An 18,442-nucleotide genomic window follows, 5' to 3' on the forward strand; every position below is an offset into this window, starting at 1 on the left:
GAAAAAACAAAGAACGTTCTAGAGACTATGGAATGCTGAAACTGAACTTGTCTACCTTTTGGCACTCTGGTTTCACCAGAAATAAGAGAGCCCATCCTCCTTCTAAGATGTACTGCTCTTTTTGGATTCTATTTTCAAACAGGTTGACTGCTTTATGTGACATTTTTCTGAAACTTTCTTCTTTAAACAGGCAGAAAGTTCCAAATAACTATGTCTGACAACAAAATAAGATTTTGATTTTAAGGAATGTTGTTATTCAGATCTGATTTCTTAACATGCCTCTAAATTGTTTTTATCATATTATCATCATCATCATCATCATCATCATCATCATCATCATCATCAGGAGCCTGCAGTATTTTCGGATTCTTACTGCCTAACCCAGTAACTTGCATATAGCAAACACTTAGTCAATTCAAATTCACTTAACAATATTTATTAACTCAGTTGCCAGTATTTGGTACCAGACAGAAAATTGTGGATTGTATGTGTTTTTAGCCAGGCAAGGTGTAAGAAGTAATTTTCTAGGATTTCATTGGGTTGAATCTCAGTGATGGGTTTTGAGGGTATAGTCTGAGCTGGGAGTCTTTGAGCAAAGGCTGATTAACCATCCATTGTATATATTATACAGGGAATTCTCATTCAGGATAGACTTGGTGGTCATCAAAGTTCCTGCCAACTCTGTGACACATTTCCGTTGGCTGCATTACACAATGGCTCCAGATTATTCCGACCACTCATGGAGAAGTCATAAAAAACATTGTTTTTTAATTCGATTACTCTTTTCTAATAGTATTCATGGCAGTACCCTTAATGACTCACTCTTTTCTGTTGGTTCTTCAGAGATTCCCTTTGACTAGAAATAAGCCAGTTAATATCTTTAAAAAAGATTTCAAAGTAGTTTAATGAACATCAGTACAAACATTTCAAATACATAAGAATTTTAATTCAATACATCTTTGATCCCATTTGTATATACACTCTCTCCAGTGTGAAAAATCACCTTCTTCTCCCCTTCATTTCTTGTTTGAGTTGTCTAGACAATGTCTAATGCCACTTTTAGTTCTCTGTCTCTGATCTCCCCTTTCTTCAGAGAGACCATCCTTCCTCTATCTAGGTCCTGTATAGTGGCTGCTGTAGCTTTCTGTCCATGTGACTGGTCCACCCCTTTTCAGATGACATCTTTTTCTTGCACTGATGCAGCCTGCAGGCCCTAGCAGGGCCATAGCAGAAGTCTTTCCCTTTTATGCCACCTGCAGTTTTGTTGCTTTGGAGACTGGCATTCCATGGAATAAAATAATATCACATTACTGAAAGAATGGCCATGGATTAGAAAGGTGGAAGTTGTATCAGGGCATGGTTTGAGGTCATTGAAACAAATGCCTGTTTTTGCCAGTGGTTTCCAGTTTTTTGTTTCCTGTTCTGTTCTGGGTTCACTTTGATGTCCATATGCAGTCCTGGTACCAGAGAGATAGACTGAGTATCTCTCATAAGCCTGAAGAACATTCTTTTTTTATCCATTTGATTTCCCTCCCATATGCCTTATTAGATCAAGCTTTCTTTGAGGTTGAGACTCTCCTGGAGGAGACTTGTTAGTATTTGGAGCTTAATTCTTTCAACACAGGAAGGTCTGAAGGACTGTCACCATCTCTAGAGGATCCTAGTCTGAACTCTGCAAGGCATCCCCCATGACTGTGAAGGATGAGTGCTTTGAGCAGCATGCGCCTCCCTCCTTCCTTTCTTGCTTGGGATTGAGTTCTCCTAGATGCATCTTTCCCAGAATCTTGTATTATCTCAGCACACTCGTGGGAGATGCTTTGTTGAAGGAGAGCACTGAAGAGTGTGCATTTTGCTCTGCTGAGCCAAGTGCTTTTTCAAGTAGTCAGCAAAGGGTAAATAGCAGGATCTTATCTCCCCTGCACTTGAGTCCATCTTGAAAACTCTAAAAATGTGGTTTGTTGCAGAACATCATTTAGGAAAGCCTGCCTTTTCCTTTCTGGCATTTTCATTACAAACTTATTTGTAGATTGTGCTCAGGGAGATTATAGTCAAGTCATTTGGTATTTTCCTCTCTTAGATATCTTGGAAATTGATCCCTAGTACATTCAGCGCTGTTACTACCTCCAGTAAACATTTCTTCTGTGTGGAGTTGACCTTGTTCAAGTTGCTCTTCCTTGGTTTTCCTAGTAGCAGGACATTTTCACTTCTTCCATAGTCCATCAGGGACTGTGCTGTTTGAATTTAAATTAAAATACAGTTCTGCTGTATTGATGATGGAAGTAGTTTGTTGTAGAAATGCTCCCTGGCCTGTTTGACTTTTCTTCAGTTTCCTTCTTCCATATATAGAAATTTCTGGGCTGATGGGGTAATTTGGGTTTCAGGTTAGGCTTTCTTCCCCTTCACCGCTTTTCTCCAGGAGGTCATGGTGCTCTTAATTCTACCACTGGTCTTGTAACACTTTGCCAATAAGATTACGTTTTCAGTTATTGTGGCCCTTGATATCCATGTTTTTCACGTTAGCAAGAAGATCACTTGCTTGTTCTGCAGGTCTCATTGTGCCTCTAATGTTGTACAGAATTGCCCCTTGTGTGAAATGAGACTAGGCCTGTTTGATGCCTTTTCCATTTTCTCTTGCTTGGTTTTCAGGACAACAAGTTTCTTTGAATGGTTCAGGCTGGGCCAGTTGTAATTACATGCAGAATTTCTGTATAGTTATTGTTTCTCCTAGTTTAAGATTGAATTTCACCTTTGTTTTAGCTACTTTAAGTATGGTCATACACAGAAAACTTCTTTGGAAATGATCCTCACCTTAGGAACTGGTAACTGGATAAGACAGAATTTCATTTTTGGTCATGTTTGCCTTCCACATCCAGCATCATTTTTAAAGATATGGATGAGGATTCAGGAAAGATAGAGGAATGACAGAGGAACCCCAAGGCTGGAGTTCCCTATGTGGGCCATCTGGAAAAGGATTTCACAGAGTCAAGCATTGTTGAGGTCAAGGTGGTAAAGATTTATTACGCTTTACAGTGGGCAAGCGTTCTTAGTGAACCTGCAACCATAGAGGGGTACAGGTAAAGTTTATATAGAATGTTCTATAGTATAGCATGTGCCAGGTGTGATGACTAGGTGATTCAGAGTGGGATTGGGGAGTGGTTAGTTCTTAAAGGAACATGCACTTTTGGTATCTACTGTGCAGGTATTTTACCCAGAAGGACGAACACAAGACTAGGTGATGCAGTGTATAGAGCACCAGTGCAGGAGTCAGGAGGATCTGAGTTCAAATCTTACCTCAGACACTTGACACTCACTAGCTGTGTGACCTTGGGCAAATCACTTAACTCCAATTGCCTCATCCTGAATCATCTGCAGTCATCCTGATGAATATCTGGTCACTGGACTTAGATGGCTCTGGAGGAGAAGTGAGGCTGGTGACCTGCACAGCCCTCCCTCACTCCAAACAAAGTCAAGTGCAAGTCATGTCATTATTTCTCTGATGGCATGGTCTTCTTCGGCAACGAAGGATGAACACAGATGTTTTACCCAGAGTTCATTAGGAAATAGCCCAGGGTCAGGGGAGGGCTACATGGAGGTGTGGTTTTAGGCTTGAAATGTCACTAAGTCAACTGACAGTCGGGACTGACTAAGGAATACCCAGGCTGCTCCCTTCAGTGTCTTGTTAGACAAGATGATTGTAAGGGAGTTTACATATGTCTAAGCCTAGAATACGTATGATTGGTCAGTGAGTAGTAACTATTGTCATGACCCAGTGCACAGCTGGTTTAAACGAATAAATTCTATAGGTGCAACGGACTACTGTAGCAGGAGGGGAGATAACGGTTTTTGTTGGGGCAGGCTGTCCTGGGGCTGAGGAAAACCTTCCAGGATAGTGTTTTGAGGCTAGGGAGAGATGTGATTTTTAGAGAGAAATGTGATTTTAGAATTGGGGTCCAGGAACAGGCATCCAAGCACCCTGTCAATATCACCTTCATTCTCCGTTTTCTCTCATTAAGCCATGTAACAACAAAAAAGAGAAAAACCAGGAAGCAAACCAACCAAGGTGTCATCTGAGTCTGCCACCAGATGCTTTGTTCATCAGGCGCACAGTTCAAAGAGGAGTAAAAGATTAAACATAAAACTGTAAACTCCCAATATTTTCCTTTTGTTTGAGCCACCAGTAGTTTGATAAGAGTGCGTGTGTGCGCATGTGTGTGTGAACGTGTGCATGTGTGTGTGCATGTGTGTGCACCTGTAAACTTATAGAGGACTTTGCTGATGAAATATACTAATAATTTTTTATTTCACCAAACTTTACTATTCTTTCATTTTTGCTCAATTGTAGAAGTCACTTAAAGAGAAACTTAGTACCAGTTTACAGCCAGTTAAACCATTTTGTTTTAAAGAAAACTCTCACATCAGGACCCAATATTTTACTTAAAAACAGCATTTAAAGCCATTCATTTTACAAACATTTCTTATTTCTGGTTTGTGTCAAAATGTTTGAATGTGATATGGATTTGCATGCCACTGTGCTTTTAGCTCATGAAATTGAAAATAATTTAAACATTTCTTTAAGTCTGTAATAACACAAATGAATCTAAAACTTGAGTTGAAATTGAACTTCATTCTTTTTTCCTTCAAACATCATTCACTGTCATTCTGATATTTTAATGCCCAGACTAAACACTTCGCTTGGGATTTGGCACACTTCCATCATCAAAATGGATACATCTTTATATTGATGTATCTTTTGAAATAATTGTTTTATGGTGAAATCTAATGAGGTTTTACTCACTTATAATGTGGATAGGGGCTAAGCTGAATGTAGCTTTGCATCATTTATGAGAAAAGACTTCATTATCAGTATTTTAGGAAGAACATTTTAGTCTACCCAAGATGTGACTCTTTTGAGCACTTTAAAAGCCTATTTACATAAAAATTGTTAATTAGCAGGTTGTCTTATCTGTTAATTTTGTTAACATAGGTGTACAAGGTACACTTAATAACCCTTCTCCATGCCGTATATTTGAGATAAAAATATATTTGTGTAAAACATAAGTCATTTGGACTGACTTCCTATAGTCTGAGTAAGGAGGTTCTATTATTTACTTTCATTCTCACTTGAAGATTCTGACTAGGGTCCCAGTAGTGATACTTTAAATGAAGTCAACAGGTAGCATCATAGCCAGCACCTGAGGGTTGAATGTCTTGCACGTTGAAAACTAGTCATTTGCTCAGACTCTTTTGATTCGTCCTCTTTCTCCTTCTACCAAATGAAAAGTCAGCTGTTCTCTTGTATAAAAAAGATTAGCATCACAAAATTAAAGTGCCTAGACTATACTCTTATTGAAGTAGCTTAATTCAACTCCTGGCTAGAAGTTCTATAGTTCCAGTTGCTTTTGTGGCACTAAAATGCATAGAGATGTTGATAAAAACTTGTTTATCTTAAGTATCCAATTTAACCTGCTTCCAATAGCGGAATGAAATCAGCCAGGTTGACTGGACTGCTACTTTATGCACCTTGCTACCTATTTGGTCCCAAAGCAAGTCAGCGTTGTTTTTAAATTATATTGTAAAATGAGTACTTCTTTTTATTGTTTTCTAATATTTCCCTTTCTTTTTTCTTTAAGCTTGACCTTGCAAATCGGGTGTCTAGGTCATTGACAGCAAAGGGATCAAGATGGCGCTCCAAAAATCCAGTGGAAGGTACTTTGAGAGCTCTGCTCTTTAAAAGTGTCTGTGTACAGCATTTAGTGGGGCTTCCATTCTTTTCTGGCCATCATCACAGGGCAGGAAAAAGGAGCTTAAGCCAAAGGAATGTAATAGATATCTCCAGTGGGTATTCTTGGTAGGAATAAATTCTGATGTGGTATGATGTAATGTGGTATGGTGTGGGGAGTCAAGGAATGAATGATAACCTATGGAGGAAATCTCCATTCAAGAGACACATCTCTTACGTATTTACCAGGAACCTTGGTTTGGAGCTAAAACATCCTCTGAGTGGACATTTGTGGTGGTGTGCTGAGCAGTCTTGAGTAGGGTTCCGAATGTACACTGAGTCCTCTCCAGGCTTGACCATCAAAGATTAATGCTAAAGTGGACTGAAAAGAGTGTTAGAGAGCTGATACTGTTGCATCCGAAACCAGTAACATTATTCTTTGAGTGTGAGTAATGGGAAATTCCCATCAGACAGATGACAGGTCAGAATGGGCTTTGGGGAGTTTGGGGTCTAGTCTTCTAACTTGTGTTGGTGAAGCCTGAATGCTGGTCAAGGGCTCGGCTTCCTTCTGGCTCCTCAGAGAAAGTGGTCTCCAGTTTTGGGTCTCCCCTTTGCTGCCCAGAACTCTTCTCTTTTCTTGCCCTTTCCCCAAGGGTCTTCTCTTTAACATAAAGGAGACAGACCAACTTTGAAGTTCTTAAAATAGTTGAGAATTAAGTCTCACTACAGGTTTCTCATCTGTCTCTCTCCATACGCTCTTAATATTTTAGAGGCTACCAGCCATTCCCTCAGAGCCCAATTCTTTAATCCATTTCCAAATGCACTTTCCCCCTCCCCCTGTATTGTTAGAGAGCCTGCTTTCCCAGGAAACATATCACTACCCAAAAGTATTAAGAAAACTATTTTTTATTGGCTGACAAAGCCTAAGGGAAACTGAGGTATAGTCTCTAGAAGACAGAATGACCTCTAGGCCCTAAATGATCCAGTGATTAGATATAATGACTTCTAGCTACAAGTTGTTTATTAATGTCACTGCCTATCCTAGCCTCTCTCCTTTTACCCTTTCCATTCCATCCTCTCAGCTGACAGTGTTCCTAAAGGACAGGTCTGACCATGTCATTCCAGAGCTCAGGAAGATCTTTTCCAGGAAAAATCAAAACAAAACAGCTTTCTCTGTTTGACCTTGAAAGCCCTTCACATTCTAACTCCTGCCTACCTTTTCAGGTATTGCACATGATTTTCCTTCATGCACCCTGGTATCTAGCCAAACTGGCCTCCTCACTGGTACCCATGTATGACATCCCACTATGTACTTTGCCCAGGCTGTGTGCTTTCTTTACTATCATCTCCTGGAATCCCTGGCTTCTTTCCAAGCACAGCCCAAGGTCCCCCTGCAGGAAGCCCATTCAGAATCCTCCTACCTGCCAGTGGCCTATCCCTAGGAAATTCTGGGGGATGTACTTGATGTGTATGTCATATTTACTTTTCTATGTCCATGTTGCTCTCCCTCCGCATCCTCACCCCCAGTGTAGACAGGAGAGTTTGTTTTCAACTTGGTATGCCCAGCACCTGGCACATTGTATCTGCTTAAGAAGGGCTTGCTGAATGCTTGAGTCCTTGGCCTAGGATAAGCACATTGGTCCTGGGTCTCCTCTTCAGACCTTGTCTAGCTCTGCCCCTCTCTCTGGCCATGAGTCCGTGCTGCACTTTGGCTGTTGGGTCTAGTTAGAGTAGGTGTGTATGTTTGGGAGAATCCTTCCTCACATCAATTTTCCACTTGCCCCAATGGGCAATGGTGCTGCCCTTATCTTTGCTTCTCCCCCAGTGCCAAGCATAGGGCTTTTCCCATGGGACTGAGTAATGAATGAATGAGTGACTAAGAGTTCTAAAACTCCCAATAAGAACAGTTTTAAATTAGCTATAGTATTTGAGTTGAATATCACTTATAACTTGCTCCAAGTTCTGGCACCAAGAATGCGTGAGATGCGTTTTGTTTAGAAGAAAATGCCCATTTTGCCAGTGCCCTGGATTTATACATCATGTTTTGATGATGAAACTGTTAATCCTCATTCTGCACTGAGCTATATTACATCCTCCCCGTCTCCACGTTATACACGCGGTCCATGATTGGTCCATTATTGGACAAGGAGTCATTGACAGCTCGGACTTACGTTGATAAGCCCCGAATGCCAAGTATGGTGATTTTCTGGGGTAAATCTTTACCTTTGATGGCAAAGTAGCCGATGACCAAGCTCTGTCTCTTCATCCGTGTTCAGCTCTGCTGGGGCCATAGAAAGCACCAGGCGAGGGAATGGGAATGGCCGGGGAGTAGAGTGAGCAGAATTGCAGGGCTTAGAATGGAAACATGGTCTTCCTTTTGATGAAGTTGGGAATCAATCTGTCAATAAGCATTTATGAAGCACTTATTGTATACCAGGCACTGGGCTAACTGTTGAGTCTGTAAAGTCAAAAGATAAACAGTATTTGCCTCGAGGAACTTCCATGCTAAGGGGACCAATAGGCCCCAAGGATGAACTGCACATGGACTAAATGAGCAAAAGGCAGTTGGGAAGTCGGGGAAGCCAGGAAGGGATTTAGTAGCCACCTGAGAACCAGGCTGTTGGGGGACCCTGCAGGGGTACTCAAGGTGAGGCAGCCAGGAAAAAGGATGGTTGTCAACACAAGGGTCCTGGGAAACACTGGCAGCTATTTCATTCTGGGGCTGTAAATGTCCTGTACTACTCTGGGATCAGTACCTTCAGCATCAGTACCTTGATGAGATTTTCCTCTGGCCTTGTCTTGAGTTGACATAACCAGGGCAGCCTCTAGGATGAGTATCCTGCTCCTGGCATGCTCCAGTGGGCTACTCTGCAGATACCTATGTCCTGAAATCTGTTTGCACTGTGCACTGAGATGCTATGGGACATGGGAAAAGCCTTGCATAACCTGGGGGATTTTAGGGCATTGTCTTGGTGAGCAGGGTGGGCAGTGGACATCTCCACAAGCATTGGCATGTCTTTGTTAGAATGTTGTCTTCTTTGCTTACTCATAGGCCACCCCTTTCAGTTAAGGCATGGGTGTGACATGTCATTTGGCCAGTAGACACTTCTGTGTTTATATGTTGAATGTGTGCCTTGACCGGAGGGAGAGGCAGCCAGATACAGTAGGTAGAGGACTGACCTCAGTGTTGGGAAAATGAGGCGTAAGGCCCATCTCTGATGGGGGCTGATTGAGTGACCCTGGATCATTTAGTCTCGGTACCTTTGGCAACTCCTTAAGTGCAAGATGCAGAGCAGATGGACACACACACACACACTCTCTCTCTCTCTGCTAAAGGAAGCCCCAGAAACAACTGCTACAACAGTAACAACAGCAAATAGGAAACTTTATTTTATATTTTTATGTCAGAAACAAAAGGATGCAGAATTATCAAAACTAGGCTTTTCCCTAAAACAGAACAAGAGCTTTCTCCTTTCTTTAGCTAACGCCAAGGAGTATACAGAGCTCCAGTGAGGGGCCAGCTGTGTGGGTGCTGATGGAGTACTCAGCCAGGGCCCGGTGTTCCTGGGCCCCTGGTGTTTAGTACGTGGGTGACTGCCAAGGACTTGTTGGTGGGGACCTGATCTCTAGGATGAACTCACTGATGCAGCCAGTGTGCCAGGGCAGCACTGGGCACAGCTTTCCCGTGACATTTTCCATCCCATCCGCATACACGGTGCTACTTTTAGTCAATGTCACTCACTGGAGCACGATGTTTTTTGTCTTTATTTAGATGTTAAATTAAGACAGCTGTTTGAAAAACTTAAACCACATTTTAACACTTTATGTGAAATATTTTATGTCAGGAAGAAGGGAGGATAGTATTGTCTCAACTAAGACTATTTCAGACCCTTTAATGGCCGGGCTGGTTAAAGAGCCGGAGCAACAGACAGCATCGCCCGAGATAGGTAAGGAAATTGCGCCGCCCAGTGCCAGCTCAGCCCTTTGAGAATGTCCCCTGGACACAATGATGTGCTCTCTGTCTGCTCTTAGAGAGCGCATTGGAGGCCATTGGGACTTCATCATCACTAATAAAATTGGTTAAAGGGTCCCAACCCTTCCATAGGGAACCTTTATGGGCCTTCTCAAGCACCTGCTGCTTGTAGTGTGAGCCTTGCCAGCTTGTCTTTGGAAAAGCAGGTGGGTCACAGGGGCACAGCTCAAGAGCCCACATCCTTTGCCTGCTGTGGGATATTTTATGGAACAGGACATTAAACAGGCCAGGGTTAAAAGTGGGTGGTGTTCACAGGGCTTGCTGGGGCAAAGTGGCTTCAGTGACCATGGACAGGGTAGAACCTGGGGTCCAGTGTGTAGAGGTGAGTGAACAGTGCCAAGGGATGCCTGGGTGGTAGATACTGACAGGTAGTTCCCATGCTTCCTTCCTTATTAATGACAAGATCTGAGCATCTAGGAGCAAGGAGCGGCCTCTTCTACTGCCTTGTTCACCCCTCTCTCTACCCTACCCCACATCAGTGAGCCTGCTGCTTTTACTTTGAGATCCTCCATGACGGGGAGCTCAGGACCTCCCTTTGAGCAGGCGTTGTGACACTGAGCCTAAGGCAACCGTAGTACATGTTTAACCCATTGTTCTCAGAGTTTTGTGCCCTCTTCAGATGATTTAAGACAGCCCTCACAGCTCCCCTAGGTCTTTAGTATCTAAAATAAATGAGAATTGTTCCACCTTTGCTTTCCAATGTAAAAATAAAGTCTAGTGTCTTTGAGGCTGATGCTTTCCTACTGATTCAGAATTGGTAGCAGATCCTTACTCGAGAGGGTGTCTGTTTGCCAGCTGCCTCCTACACCATGGGTGGTAGAGCATGTTGTTTTATGCAGCCTACCTAGTTCTGACACTTGTAGTTCTTGTGACTTAAAAATTGCCCCTCCCCCCGCACACACACCCCCAAAAAGATGGCACCTCACAAAAAGCCCTCCTTCGGCTTTTGTGCTGAACCTGTCCTTTTGTAAGAACTTGTCTTGTGATGCTAACCTCTTCCTTATTAGAAGTTCGGGTTTCCCATTGGTGGAAAGGTTGAGACAAATTATCAAGCATTGTCTTGTATAATCAGCATCCAGAGCACCGCCCATATTAAAGGCCTGGGGACAGAAGGTTGCTGTTTAAAACAAAGGAACAATTCGTAGTTCTTATTTACTGGGGCCTTTAAAGTCAAACCCAGCTCTTTCCTTAAACCTGTAAAGGGAGTAGGACAGGTGTTAATTTCCTCTGCTTTTAGATGAGGAAACTGAGCCTTACTCTGGGTATATCACAGTTGACCTAGCCCAGGAAGTAGGCTGAGCCTGAAGGAGTCAGGCTGGAGTTGGCTTTTGCATTTTTAAAAATATATATTTTTTAATATTTCACTAAATATTTCCCAATTATGTATAAAAAATGGTTAACATTTTAAAAAAATTTTGAGTTCCAAATTCTTTCTCTCCCTCCCATTTCTTCCCTACCTCCTTGAGAAGGCAAACAATATGATATTGATTATATATGGGAAGACATGCAAAACATTTCCTTATTAGTCATACTACAAAAGAAAACATACACAAAAAGAAAAATGAAGATTAAAAAGTATGTTTCAATCAGCACTCAGAGTTCACCAGTTCTCCCTCTGGCAATGGATTACATTTTTCATCCTGGATCCTTTAGAATTGTCTTAGGTCCTTTCCCTGATCAAAGTAGCTGAGTCTTTCACAATTGATCCTCATTATAATGTTACCATTATTGTGAACAGTGCTCTCCTTATTCTGCTCACTTCCCTTTGTATCAATTCATATAGGTCTTCTCAGATTTTTCTGAAATCATCCTCATCATTTCTTATAGGACTATAGGTGGTGCACTGTTTAGAGTGCCAGGCCTGGAAGTCAAAAAGACTGGTGTTTGTGACTTCAGATTCACATACTTCCTAACTGGGTGACCCTGGGCAAGTCATTTAACCCTGTTTGCCTCAGTTTCCTCATCTGTAAAATGAGCTGGAGAAGGAGATGACAAACCACTCCAGTACCTGTCAAGAAAACCCCAAATGGGGTCACAAAGAGTAAGATATGACTGAAATGACTGAACAGCATTCCATTACAATCTTATACCCCAGCTTGTTTAGCCATTCCCAGGGGATGGTGAATTTTCCAATCTCAATTTCCAATTCTTTGCCACCACAGCAAAGAGTAATAAATATTTTTGTACAAATAGGACCTTTTCTCTTTTCTTTGATTTCTTTGGGAATACAGGCCTAGGCTTTTGAATTCTTTCAGCATTTTCAAGTTGTTAGTATTATTATTTTTGAAGTATCATGCACAATTTTTTTCCTTCCCATCTCCTTTCACCCATAAAAAAGAAAGAAATAAAGAAAGACCCCAGTACCAAAGAAAGACCCCTTGTATTGCATGCCACAGCAGTCACACCCAGAAGTGCATTTCTCAACCTTTGTCATCTTTTATGGAATCGTGGTTAATCATTGCCATGTATATAGTAATGATGAAGATGATGATGATGAGAGTTCTTAGGCCTATCAGAATTGTCCTTTATAATAATATTTGTTTTACTGTATAAATTTCTGCTCACTTCACTCAGTACCTGTCCGTCCACATCTTTCCATGTCTTTCCAAAATCTGCCTACTACTTACCTGGGCCAACTTTAAAAAGTATTCCATTCTTCTCCTACCCCACCCCTTTCAGAGAGTTGCCTTTCAGTTCTTTGCTCCACCCTTAAGGCCCAGTGGGAGGAGAGACAAACTAAATCCCAACTAAGAACAAATAGGGTTAAGGGTGGAACCATAGAGAAATATGGGATGGCCACTTTTGACCAGTTAGCAGAGCCTAGGGTTCAGCCAGGGCATCTTATCATCCATTTATGAAGCCTGTGTTGGTTGTCCCAGTGCCATAACCAAGGAAGTTAAGTGTCCTCCACTTCTGTCATATCACTAAAACCTTTGAACATTTACAAGCTTTGGGAGAAGCCTTAGGTAAATAACATTAGATAACTAGCCAGCTAATACAGAGCACTGGGGCATTCAGGTAGGATTGAATTGATTGAATTTCCAATTATAGCCTTAACTGCCTATTCTAAACTATTTTATGTCAGGAAGAAGGGAAGCTAATAATAATTCAGCTAGTGTTTCAGACGGCAGCCCAGCTAGCCTGTGGCATGAAAACCCTGAACTCGATCCGACAGCCAAGCTGAAAGGTAAGGATTCGGACTGGCTGCCCCTTTCAGGAATGCTTAGAAGCTCCATTCTAACATTCCTGCTTGAACTTGAACTTGAGTTCTCCAGGACCCCCTTGTCTTTGGAGGGACCTCTTCTGAAGAGAAAGCAGGAGTCTCTCTACTGATGCCAAACAGCGCTCTAAGGTGTTCAGATGCAGAACTCTTTATAAATGTCCTCTGATTGGTGCCTTCTAGGAGCCCCATGTGACTGCTGTAGGTCCTGCTGCTATCTGTCACCATCTCTGTAGAATGGGGAGGGACTAATACCTACTCTTAGGGCTTCCTCCTGAAGTCCAGCCTGGCTGTGCCATCACCTTAACCTCAACATAAAATGGCACGTGGCTCCTCTTTGGCAGTGCTTTTTTATATCATTATGGGATTTGTTGCTGACATCAGGCCAAGAGCCGCTAGATGGAGCCCCTCGCAGGTTATCTCTTGGTCAGAAGAGTTCTGATTCTCTATTTTAACAGCACGTATGAGCCTGTGAGATCTAGGGTGCGAGAGAAGCTAGAGCGAGAGAGTGGCTACTTTGAGCCACAACAGGTTGTCAGGGCCATGGCTGTTCAAATTTGTGAATTGTCAGGGGCGTTTTTTTGGATTTATTTGTAAGTGATACATTATTCCTTAGTAAAGCAGTGACATCCTGTCTCTTGAGGAAATGACTTTGGAGTGATAGCATGTATTTCCTTCATGAAAATGATGAACAGCAGTGAGTTCAGGGCAACACCTCAAATTTGCATCCTCTGGAAAGGAGAAAAAATGAAGCAATGTCCATGGGATACAATTGCAGATGCCTATGGAATGATTGTTAATGTTGGAACTGTTCGCGGGTACTTCAGCTGATTGAAAGGCGGAAGAGAGCTGCTCAGGGAGCAGTCTGCAGGCTGGTTTTTCCATTGGCATTTGCCTATTTGTCTGTTTTACCTCTTTAATGAAAACATTGGGTTCCGTTGCAGGTGTAGATATGTGTGGGGAGGGCAGCTGTATATGTGCTATGTAAATGTGACTAATGGAAAGTACTACTCAGTCCAACATCATCCCAGTTCATCTTCCTTGGAGACTCACTGAGTCATGACATATGGTTGTAGCACCAGCTGGAATTGGGGACCCATGGCTAGTGGTAGAACAAGGGAATGGGTAGTGCTCCTGCTTCCTTCCTGTTTATTTGTACATCTGTGGGAGCAAGTTCAAGCTGTGGAAGATCCTGGGTAGGCACCTGGGTGGAGAGGAGTCTGGTCAGAGCTGAGGGGAACTCCCAAGGGAGAAAGCTCCCTCTTCAGGGACATACTGCTTTGAATTTGTGACTCTCACCTGTAGACTGAGCTGGATGGTTGTTAAACTTCTGAGGGGTGGGTTGGAAGGGGCTCTCCCAGCCATGCCTTTGGGGGCTTTATTTAGTGCCAACAACATCACTGCCCAGCTCTGTGGGACAAGATGGCATAGATCATAGCTTGCTTGTCTCAGCTTGACCTTCTTCCACATATGTAGAAGCTCTTGGAACAAATAAAATACTAATTCATTTAAAGTATTCCTAGGTTCCTAGAAGCTTTTTGTCATTGGGTGTTTTCTGAGAGTGTCAATGCTATGGGATAGGGAGGGGCAGGGGAACCTGCAGCATTTTTTAAGATTAGAAAGGATGTTGGAAGAAGTTGGGAATGACTTCTTGAAATAGTATTGAAAATAAATATTACATTTGTGACTGACAGTGAAAGTGTCACCTGTAGGATAAGTACCTTCCATATGAGATACTGAGTTTACAAAAAAGCCTCTTTTTCTCTTTATCCTCTCCTGACATATGGATGAAGATTTGCCAGCTCAGAGAGGTGAGATAAAAGAGGATTCTGTTTCATCACTGAGTTTGAAATATTTCAAATGTTTTGGCAACTTGATTCTGTGAGTTCCAGACCTGGAGCAGTCAACCCCCAAATTTCTTTTATATTAATTATGATTTCTTGCCTTATTTCCTAAGTAGGAAGCAGAGTAGATGTTTCCTCTGAACATCAAAATACATAAAATAAGAAAGAAGTGGGAAATATACATACATAATACACACGTGTGTGTGTCTGTGTGTATGTGTATGTATAGTTGAGTTTTAAAACTCAAAATGGCCAAGCTTTCAAAAATGGCTACATTTGAATTTCAGTCATGGAAGCAATTCTCTGACCATCTTTAGATAACAGTTAGTACATAGAAGAGAGAAGGCAGAGCAGTTGTTGTGTTCATCCTTTGTTGCTGAAGAAGACCCTGCCATCAGCAATGATGACATGACTTGCACTTGACTTGTTTTGAGTGAGGGAGGCAAAGTCAAATGCAAGTCATGTCATCATTTCTCTGATGGCGTGGTCTTCTTCAGCAACGAAGGTCAAAAACAACCCTGTGAGTAGATGCAGCTGCCTGAATGGGGACCCAGCTAGCTGGGTAACTCAACCCCTCCTCTCTTGTCTGTCTCCCCCTCCCCTTCCTTCTCTTCTCCAAAGGAAGGTAAATTTGGATGGCCAAAAGACACCCAGTTGACTTGGGTTTTACTAGGTAGATCCCTTCCCTTCCCTTTCCCTTTCCCTTTCCTTTCCCTTCCATCTTTTTTTTTTCTTTGCCTCATTAATGGGCCATGCCCTAACTGGTTCTTAAACAGACCTATTCATTGAATGGGCATTATATCACCCTAAGTGAGTACTTACATAGACCTTGGCCTAAAGGGGCCAAGGTCTCCTGCATCCTGGGTCATCTCCAGTCATCCTAATGAGTAGCTGGTCACTGGATTCAGATGACTCTGGAGAAGAATTGAGGCTGGTGACCTTGCACAGCCCTCCCTCAAAACAAAGCCAGAGCAGTAAAGATGAGGAATCAAGAGGGTTTCTGGAAATGGGCTGTGCTCAGTTACTTCCTGCAGACATTCAGTGAATGTATTTTCTTTTTAGGTGACTCCACTAGTGATGCAGGTAAGCCTTTTCTCCTCCTGTGTTAAGTGCTGTGGAATCAAATGCATATTAACATCCCCTGTATGCATGCTCCCTATGTACTGTGTGCTTTAATAGCAATAGCGAGGTGATGGACATTGCTTCAGAACTATCCGCAGTAGGTAATTAAACCCTAGAATTAGAAGGGCCTCCAGAGGCCATATGGCCTCCCCACCCCCCACCCCAGTCATACAGGAGTCCCTTCTAGACCATTCTCCACAAGTTAATTTCTAGCCTTTGATGGAAACCCCCCTCTCTAGTGAAAATGACCTGAATGTCTTCCCAAAGCATTCCATTCCCCCTCGGACTACCTATAATGGTGACGATTTTTTTCCCTGAAAACTAAATCTGCCTCTTTGCAACATCATCCTTTGGGTCAAGCTCTTCCGCTAGAGCCAGAGAAAGATAAGTCAAATTCCCCTCCAGTATGATGGTCCACATAACAAGTTTTCTCCCCTCTACTCTGACTCCCAATCTACCTCTCATCCAACTCCCTGGAATGAGTCTTTTCTAGGATAAACCTTCCTAGTTACTTCAAGTGAGTTGTGTGGGGCTGTCCTCTGAGACCTGGAGCCACCAACCTAGCTGGTTCCTATCCTCTTCAGCTTTGTAATATCATTCTCCAAAATGGGCCCAGAATCAATCAGTCAGTCAGTCATTAAACATTTGTTAAGTGCCTATTTGTGCCAGGGTATCAGACTTGCGCTTTGGGAATGTTCCTTTTGAGCAGCTGAGTGAAGGATAGATTGGAGATGTGAGAAAGGGGAGGCAGGATCAAATAAGGAGCTGTAGCAGCCAAACAATACATTGCTGGAGCAATGGTCTGACCAGGGCGCAACCCTAGTTTAATTCAGTAAAATTTCTTAACCATCTATTAATGCAGAAGACCATGGGCTGATCCTAGAGATAAAAACACAAAACCGGAAAATGCCCACCCTTAAGTAACTTTCATTGTGTTGGGGGATACAACATACACGTAAATAAGTAAATGCAAGGATGTTGGCAAATAACGTTCATGCCTGCCACTGAGGAAATGAAACCTGGGAGGAGACACGTGCATTAGCTGCCTGCAGGTTGGGGAACGGTTGTCAGACAGGACCCCTGGGAGTCTAAAGGGCAGCGCCAGAAGCTGTAGGGGACAATTGGAAAGGAGCAAATTGAGAGTTGAGATCATATAAATTTTGGAGGGGCCGGGCCCAGAAATGGAATGAGCCACCCCTAGGGGAGAGAGAGGCTTCTCCTTCCTCAGAGGCCTTCCCATAGAAGCTGCATGGCCATTGTTCTAGTATGGGCATAGGTTTGACCCAGTGACCACACAGATCTTTTCCAGCTATAAAATTCTAAGATTCTCCGCCTTGACTCAAGTCAAGAGGTCAGTCTCCAGCTCACAGAGGGACAAATGCACAGGGTCAGGATTCTTAGGCAAGAGTAATGATACCTGAGCTGCTGCACTCGAGAGCCTTCTCTGAATTGGCATTTTTTCTATTAAAGGCTATTCCTTGAGTGACCCAATCAGCCGCTTTGAATCTAATTCGTTTTGCCAGGATCTCTCCTGAATTTGGAGAGGCAGCATGTAGCTTAATGTGTATTGGAGAGGCAGCATGTAGCTTAATGTGTAATGTGTTGGGCTTAGAGTCAGGAAGGCCTGAGTTCAAATCCTCCCTCATCTACACTGGGCAAGTCATTCAGGTTTTCTAAGCCTACATTTTACCATCTGTAAAGTGGAGAAAATAATACTACCAACTTCACAGGGCTGTTGTAAGGATCCAGGGAGATGATGTGAAATGCTTGGCACAAGGAAAATGCTACATAAGTATTGAGTATAAAATAATGTTGGTAAGCTACTTTGCCAACCTTGAGTTGCTAAATACAGCTTTTAACCATCCTTGTTGTCATCTCCTCCTCCTTCTCTTCTTCTTCTCCTCCTTCATCTTTGTTCAGATGGATCTAAAACCAGCACAAGTCACTCTCCTACTATTTTTCTGTGATATTCAGTGGTTTGTGAACTGTTGTGCAGGTAGACAAAATGACCACTTTTATAGGTGAATCAAGAACAGTTGGGATTGCCTGTCTTCTGCAGGCCCCCTGAAAGTATCCCCTCCTGGGCATTGGGTGGCCATCCTGACAGTCATCCCTGATGGTGCCCCCTCCCCTTTTTTCAGGGTTTAAATAGCAAAGTCTCAGGATAAGTCACTGTCTCCCTGTTGCCCTTTTGTGTTGCATGTTCTTTGCTCAGGTAGATAAAATGATTGCTGCCTGTAATTGCCTGTCACTGTTGGGATGTGGCTGCTTCTTCCACTGCTGCCCCTGCTAAGCGTTTGTCCACATTGTATACAAAAATCTTGCAAAAGCGCATTTGCAACTTTCCTGTGTCTTAAAAAAGACTTGTGATTAGTCTGGCATGTTCCACTCTTTTATAAATTGAAATTTTACAAATGTTATTAATATCTTTTGTTTTTACTTCACTTTCACTGCATTCCTTCTTTTTTCCCCTTGTAGCAAAGAATAAAGGGGCGGGGGGTGTA

General features: G+C 42.6%; 1 protein-coding gene across 6 annotated transcripts in view; it reads left to right on the forward strand.

Annotated features, from left to right (window-relative positions):
• The window catches only part of TRAF3IP1 (TRAF3 interacting protein 1), a 94,075-nt gene that overhangs the window by 19,017 nt on the left and 56,616 nt on the right, over window positions 1–18,442 (forward strand). For 2 of the 6 annotated variants that reach the window (XM_072640698.1, XM_072640703.1), the window contains exons 7-11: window positions 5,631–5,706; window positions 9,565–9,666; window positions 12,838–12,939; window positions 14,766–14,783; window positions 15,879–15,899. In XM_072640698.1, the coding sequence (XP_072496799.1) occupies window positions 5,631–5,706; window positions 9,565–9,666; window positions 12,838–12,939; window positions 14,766–14,783; window positions 15,879–15,899 (319 nt within the window). The remainder of the gene's footprint in view (window positions 1–5,630; window positions 5,707–9,564; window positions 9,667–12,837; window positions 12,940–14,765; window positions 14,784–15,878; window positions 15,900–18,442) is intronic. The other 4 variants (XM_072640699.1, XM_072640700.1, XM_072640701.1 and 1 more) reach the window with 4 other exon arrangements.

The sequence above is a fragment of the Notamacropus eugenii genome, chromosome 2, assembly GCF_028372415.1.
Source record: "Notamacropus eugenii isolate mMacEug1 chromosome 2, mMacEug1.pri_v2, whole genome shotgun sequence".
In the NCBI taxonomy this organism is placed as follows: domain Eukaryota; kingdom Metazoa; phylum Chordata; class Mammalia; order Diprotodontia; family Macropodidae; genus Notamacropus; species Notamacropus eugenii.